The sequence below is a fragment of the Malurus melanocephalus genome, unplaced genomic scaffold (assembly GCF_030028575.1).
Source record: "Malurus melanocephalus ecotype Western Australia unplaced genomic scaffold, MMel_1.1 scaffold_754, whole genome shotgun sequence".
In the NCBI taxonomy this organism is placed as follows: domain Eukaryota; kingdom Metazoa; phylum Chordata; class Aves; order Passeriformes; family Maluridae; genus Malurus; species Malurus melanocephalus.
Genome location: NW_026623986.1, coordinates 26,402 through 33,805, shown reverse-complemented (window position 1 = coordinate 33,805; position 7,404 = coordinate 26,402). Strand labels below are relative to the sequence as shown.

The window sequence follows — 7,404 nt, the reverse complement described above, 5'->3', positions numbered from 1 at the left end:
CGACCGCGACATGGCCCCGCGCGCGGCCCGTCGGCGCCGTGGCGGAGCTCGATGACGTCGTCTCTGTGCGCGGCGCCGGCAGCGGGATGGCGGCTGCGCGGCGCGAGGGGCCTGGGTCGGCGGCGGCCAGGGCGCGCTCGGCGACACGTGAGCCCTGCCGAAAGCGGCGGTGGAGGCCCGTCTTGCTGCGCAGCGTTGTCGGCAGCATCCAGGAGGGTGAGCCGGGGTCGCTGGCTGGTCTGAGGTGGCGCCGAAGAAGGCCCTACTCCTTGGCCCAGCTTCGAGCGGCCTCGACCCGAGCGTCCCAGCTGGGGCCAGCCCGGCCAAGCTTAGCRAGGGATTTGGTCTGGCTGAGCCCGCAGCCCCGCCTCGCCTGCGGCCCGAGTGGATGCTGATGGCCGTGGGCTTGGGTCTGGGGGCTGCAGTGCTGGCTGGGGCGGCCGGTGTAAGCTGGAGCTTCCAGGGCTCGAGATTGTAGCACCTGGGCCTGGTGGTGATGGTTCTCGGGTTTAGGACTCGCTTTTAGTCTTCTATATAGAAAGCTGTACGTTTAAAAAGGAAGTATGTTTGAATAAAAGTTCAGACTAGTGATAGGTAATTATGCAGATATAAAAATGAATAGGCAAAAGAGCATCAGCTTCAGCAGCATTTCGCTGAAGTTGCAGCCTTGGAGAATGAACAAAAGAAAAGGTTGGAACTAATATGACTTCCCTTTAAAAATTTTTTCCTTAGTGAATATTATGAAGGTCAATAGGTCTTATGACTGATGCAATAAAACATAATATAGTAGGAAAAAAGCATGTTTCGCTTCAACTTTCATAAATTTTCTATAATGGTCAAGACTGAAACAGCCAATATCTGTGCTTTTCTTTAAACGTAAATGATTCTGTGACATAGCTATAGAAAAGCTCTTCCTGGACAATAAAATACTATTTAAGTGAAAAGATTATTAATATAGAGTGATACTGTGATTTAGTGACTATTTTTCCTGTGATGTAGCAGCTGCAGGCTTCTACTGCTGCTGCCAGTGTTATTATCAGTGTCCGCTTGAGACTGCCTTTAGGAGCTTATTTTCAAATATATTTTGATGTTGCTTATGAAGCTTTCAAAATCAGGAATGAAGTGAAATGTTCTCTTCATCTTGTCACTGGATTCGTAAAGTATTGGCAAAGGTGTGTAATGTTGGGTGGGCATTCATAGCAATGTTTGCAGTGTTCTCTCAGGGGTGTAGGCAATAAATTTCACTGAATCTGTACAAGCTGCAATACTGCAGTAGGGAACACACTCATAATAGTGTTTTTTTCTTTGAACTTACAAATGGTCCTTATTAAAATTGCCACACGTATTGTCTTTTTCCAGTTCGGAAAGAAAACAGATTGAAAGAGCCCTGACAACAATTGAATTTTGTTTGGTACTAGTTTAGAGCACATGTGCTTAACTCCCTTTTTCTTATGTTTCCAGGACGAGGATTTGCATTTCGGAGAAAACAGAAGATTGAACGACAGTACAGGAGATTACTGAAAAAGAGAAAACACGTGCATTCACAACAGGATAATCAGTTTACTGATACCTATCCAGAGCACTTGAAACATCTTTACCTCGCAGAGGAAGAGAAGCTTAAGAAGCAGTGCAGGACTCCAGATGATTCAGCGTCATCAGAAGAAAAGCTTAATAAAGCAGCACAGTAAGTTTTCAAAGTATGTCTTTTAAAAAAAGTATTTTTTCCATCACTAAAAAATATTTTAGATCCTAACAGTTCACATTGAATTCAGTGTGGTGGTTTGCTTTTCTAAAAATTTCATTATTTCTTAAATTCTTTTTCCTGGTTATTGGACATATAAATGGCACTATAACTAGTTTGGTCCTTGACACAATGAGGCGCCATTGCACAGTACTGCCACCAGATGGAGAATAAAGCAAAAACTTTTTGGTTTTTTCTGAGTGGTATTTCTAAATGAAATGATGAGCCAATGCCTTCTCTTTGTTTTTGATTGTATTACGGCTTACAAAGCTTATATTAAGTGTGAAATGTCTTTGCTTCCACATTGTTTATGAAGAAGCTTTATTATAGGTCAGAAAAATAATTTACAACTAAGTAACCATAAAAATCCACTCAAAGTAGTGTGATGGTAAATGCTAAACAAATGGTATTAGTTTTCTTCTTCGTTTTCTTTGGTAAAAGTTACATGGGCAGTGTCTTATATTGCAATGTGGGAGGAAATTAATTTCAGTTCCTTATTTCACACCATTAAAGACAATAGTGTACCTATTTTGTGCATAATTTCAGAACATTAATATACTATCTTATTCAAGAAGAAATTTCTAGAAAGGCATTGTCACTACTGTGCTTTGTTACCTTGCTCTGTCACCATGGCAGGCAGTTTGCTAACAGCTAGCTGTCCTCATCTCTCTGCAGTTTCTTCCATGTGTTGGAACTAGAAAGAGATAATGCAGCTCTAAGCTAGTATATTCAGGTTTTCTAGCTCTGAAGAGCTTGTATGATGGGGAAGACTGTTAGGGACTCTTTAAGCTTCATGAAACATCATCCATGTGAAGATATAGCAGRTAAGATATATGTATTACTAAGATTGGTGTGCAGTCCAGTCTTTGGTACATCTGGCACTGAAGGAGTTTAGTTTGTAGCGTTTTCATGCTCATGCATGGCATGGAAAGGTGTTGGGTATAATGCCAGAGAGGTGCAAACAATCCATTCAGTGTAGAAGGATAAAATCTGAAATGAAATTCTRAAATTCTGTAATCTGTATTTGTAATTAACTTCCCTGAATATGCACAAACTAGTGGAAGACTATACTGTGCTTCTGCAGTGGCTTTGGTATCTATGGTTATCTCTGCTTGGTGACATCAATGTCTGAAGAACRTGTGCTTTTTCTTCCAGGTCAGTTGTGACTCAAGGGAAGTTTAAAAATAAAACGTCCAATCAGAAAGCAAAAGAAGTGTATGAGAAAATAAAGGCTGAGCATGCTAGAAGGAAAGAGGTAAATCTTAAACAACGCTCTTTCTTGACTTTAGACAAAAACTAGATTAATAGTAGTTGATAATTTCTACTTCTCTCTCTTCCATCTGAACTCAGAGAGGACCATAGGAAGTACTGGTTCTCTTTCAGTCTTTTTCAACTTGACAGTAGTATTCAGGCATGCTGTCATTCAAAGGATCATTCTCTTTGTTCTTGCATTTTTGACTTGCAGTTGCCGTTACCAGGATTTTATTATGTCTGTTGGTACATCAAGAAAAGCTTAGAGCTTGATCTGCACACCCCAGTGGATTATAGTAGACCTCTTAAATATTGTGGAAGGGGAAATAATACCATCATCTTGTGATGAAAAATGAAATACCCATCCTATTTCTTACAGTATTATCGTAATACAGTCTTCATTTTATCTTTTTATGTACTTTGACCAACAGTGAGACAATTAAATGTAATAGTAGCCATTAGCTAAAATCTTTAGTCTAAATTCCCTTCATTTGAATTCAAGTTGAATTACTTTTACAGGACATATCTTAATATTACTGTTGTTGAATAGCTCAAGTGAATTTGAGAGGTCCTTATTTAACTAGTTTTTTCTCTCCCAGGACATTGTTTCTTGCACTGTCAAATGGCAGACAGTGTAACATTATAGAAGTTGTGTAACTTCCTGATGACATTAAATTTCAGTAGCTGCTATATAAATATTACATAAATACATAGCTGTATAAACCACACGATTTCGTCAGTTTAGCTGCATTTAGTTTTGTGCAAGGTGATCTGTGTTTGTAGGTGAGTTGCATGGTTATTCAACCGATGACTGCAGTTTTTTGCAGATTATTAGCTACAGATCATGTCAAAATAAATTAATCTTATGGCCAGCTTATTTAGAGAAAATGGGAACAAGCAAAACCCCAGCATGACTGCAGGGAGTCTTGAGCAGCTTCTTTGAGCAGCACATAGAACTTGCTTGAGTGGAGGTGTTGGTATTTTTAGCTTTATGCAAGATAATTAGGCAAAACTTAGCTAAGTGCCCCAGTAACAGTAACCATTTAAGTGGAATATTGCATGATGAAAAAATTAAGCATGTACTTTGCCCTCATGTGTTAGGAAACACTGGATTTGCGGTTATTTATCTTGGGGAGAGAAATAAGCCTAACCACACCATTTTGGCCTCCACAAAGGCCTTTTTAGGTCATAAAAAGCTAGGATTTAGTAAAGATCAGAAGAAATAGGAATGTAAGTAGCAACTGTTTAAGTAAGGTGATTGTTCTTGCTTTGAAGTAAACATTTGGTTGGTAACTGGATGTTGTTTACAAGAGTATGCTGAACAAAAAAATTATTAGATAGGAAGTGAATTGAAGGTAAGTTGGAGCTGATGCTACTCTTTTTTAAAAAGGGGAATGAAATATTAGTCATTATGGTAAAATAAGTCAAGTCTGAATGGAGAGAGGTTATCTGCATATTTTTGCAAGTGCTGTTTATTTCATTGGGTTCTTTTTCCTGAGGCCTCTTAGATTTCTGTTTAGAAATCTTTTAATGAGTTATATCTGGTTAATTTTATATGTCAGAGAGCAATCCTTACTAATTTTTGTACATCGCACAAGCAGTGGAAAACAAAAATAGGATTGTTAAATTATCATCTTTTCAGACATTCTGTAGAAATGCTTGCCTATGTGGTCAGCATGGCACTGTATTTCAAAGAGTAAACCTTATGAGAAGGAATTATCCAAATGAACTGAAACAGTCTTTCAGTCTGATTTGCGATGTCTTGCATAATTTGGTAGAACATAATAAAAGTGAAGCTGGTTATTTTATTTGTTATGGATGTTTACCCAAATTACTGAATAAAATTACAACACTAAAGAAGGGGGTGTTAGCTAAAATCTGAACATAATATTGTGGTGAATATCTATATAGTGTTAGCATTCCATCCATATATAGTTAACATTAGTGGTTTGGTGTTATGCATGCACTCCATGAAGGAAGGTTTTATAGGTGAAAATTTTATTAGGATTTGTGGTTTTTTTCCCCCTCTCTCTTAAAAGACAGCAGTCTGGGTTGCTTCAARGAGGGTGGGTCACTCCTAGTTTGGTCTGGATTAATTTAACCTAGATAATCGTGTCCTAGTATCACAGACCTGCCCAACTCATGGCCCAGATACATCCCATGTCCTTCTGCCTATCCCATGCGGAGGTGTCTGATATCCTAGCACAGCTGGATTGGCAAGATATTTACATGGGAGCTGCTGCATCACCTTTTTCTTTTTTGCACTCAAGAGGAGAAAGTGGGGAATTTTTTGTCAATTCATCATTTCAGGAGAATAGTCAAGGAGCACATTTCACAAAGGAAGTAGTGTGCGTTGCAGCAACAAACCTTATTGTAGGATGTTCTTCTGAAGAAAACTTGGCTCTTCTCTTCAAGCTTGAGGCTGTGTTTTGATTTCAGTATGTGCTGAAAAAGCATCCTGATTCAGAGCAATGCTGTTCCTAGTGTCAGTACAATACCTAAAGGCTAGTAGCTAGGCAAAAATAAACTTCATTTCTTACAGATAGCTTCATAGTCACAGAAGGTTTGTAATTGTTCTGTAATTATAATCGTATATATTTATTTAATTTCAGGAAGCAGAAAAAAGAAAACAACRAAGAGAAGAAGCTCAACGTTTGTACAAGCAAAGGAAGATGGAAGCTTATAAAATACTGAGTAAGAAGACAAAGAAAGGGCAGCCAAATCTAAATTTACAAGTAGAATTTCTTCTTCAGAAAATACAGAAAATAGATAACATCTGCATACATTGAGTTACCTGTGGACATATTATTAAACTACTTTCAATAAATACTGTCTTTTTGCCTCTACATTACTTTCATTATTGCCTTGATTTATCTTGTCAGTTGAGTAATGGGATGAAAATATGTATTCTATGCTGAGAGTGAAAGGGATCTGGTACCTTAAAAATAAATGGTCTGTATTTCTAAACTTAAATTCTATTAGCTGTAAAACATCCTGAATTCAAAATAATAGGCCATAGCACCATCTGAACGTGAAACTAATACTCCCTGCAACTGTGACTACTCAAGTTATACTTATTTGGGAGGACTGAAATGATGCATGTGACTTATTTGATATCTCATGAACTGATAATTCTAGAAGCACATTTTGTGTGATGTTGGGTATCTTTGTCAGATGGACTAGGATAGCTATTTTTTTATCATTCTCCACAAAGAATAAAACTTGCCATGGGTCTAAAAGTGGTTTGAATGTAAAGATCTTGGTAAAATAATTGTTGGTCCATTCATTAAGCTGCTTTGTAACTGGACCTACAATGTATGAATTGCTCTAGTCTGGGATTCACAGTGCAGTTCTGTTAAAATTTATACACAGAGTGCAGAATAATAAAGCAGTCCTGAATGAATCACACAGCTGAACACAACAGAGCACCAGTGTATTGTGTTCTGCAGCCACTTTTTAGGAGAGGGATCCTTATTTTGTTATAGTGATTTCTCTCCCTAAATTATTTTTTCTTTTGTTAGTTGAAAGTAGTCACTTACTACAACATAGGTTATTTATTTTCATTTTTTTCCTTTTTTTTTCTCTTGCTCTCTCACATTTTTTTTCTGCTGTGATATAATGAAGTATGAGGACAAACTGCAAATGGCAGATGGAAAGTACCAGATGCACAGTTGCTGATATGTCACTTGAATCTAAAAGTCAAATGCTGGCATGAAACTAGAAATACTTCTCCTACGTAAYACTTTAAAAACCTAAAACTACTCTAATACATATTATGTTTTCAGTCAAAGCACAACAAAAAGCAGTTACACATTGCTTAAAGAAGGCTCAGTGAAACATGGAAGACTGATGATGTTAGATTATGGAAAGACTTAATTTTTTATCATTCTTTTGTTAATATTTACATTCAATTTATTTTATTGTTGGTTTAAGTTAGCTCAAATATACATAAATAAATACACTTATTTTCAAAATAGAATCCTAAATTACATACTTAATGAATTTTTAAATTTTTTCTCACTTTCAGGGACCACTTGTAGATTTGTACATGAAAGTATCCTCCAGAATAGTCAGGCTCCGGCTATTAAGTGCTTCTTTCCCCAAGAGTTCCATATGCTTATCGAGTGTTTTTGTTAAACAGTCTTCAGGCTGATAGATTCCATGCTTCCTACCTACACCAGTTTTGGATTGCTTACTGGTAATAAGACTGCTGTGTTTTTGTTGAGTATTTTCCAGGAGGGAAGGAAGAAGCTGCCCTCCACAGATGGCTATCTCATTGGCAGGATATTTATTTGGTCTCAGCATGTAGGATTTGCTGTGCACATACGAACTTTGAATTGGGTGTGCACACAGTAAATGTGATCTGTTCCACACCCATCAGATTTACAGCTGCTGATCTGGACAGATATTGA

General features: G+C 37.8%; 1 protein-coding gene across 2 annotated transcripts; it reads left to right on the top strand.

Annotated features, from left to right (window-relative positions):
* The first annotated feature begins 55 nt into the window (after positions 1-55).
* On the top strand, positions 56-6,397 carry CCDC59 (coiled-coil domain containing 59). 2 transcript variants are annotated; one of them, XM_057384880.1, is made up of 4 exons: positions 56-216; positions 1,462-1,684; positions 2,897-2,996; positions 5,605-6,347. In XM_057384880.1, the coding sequence occupies exons 1-4, from the start codon at positions 87-89 to the stop codon at positions 5,779-5,781; spliced, it is 630 nt and encodes a 209-aa protein (XP_057240863.1). In that variant the 5' UTR covers positions 56-86; the 3' UTR covers positions 5,782-6,347. The 2 variants fall into 2 exon arrangements, with proteins under 2 accessions (XP_057240863.1, XP_057240864.1); XM_057384881.1 differs by lacking the exon at positions 56-216 and adding an exon at positions 235-690 and having other exon boundaries at positions 5,605-6,397.
* The last annotated feature ends 1,007 nt before the right edge of the window (positions 6,398-7,404 follow it).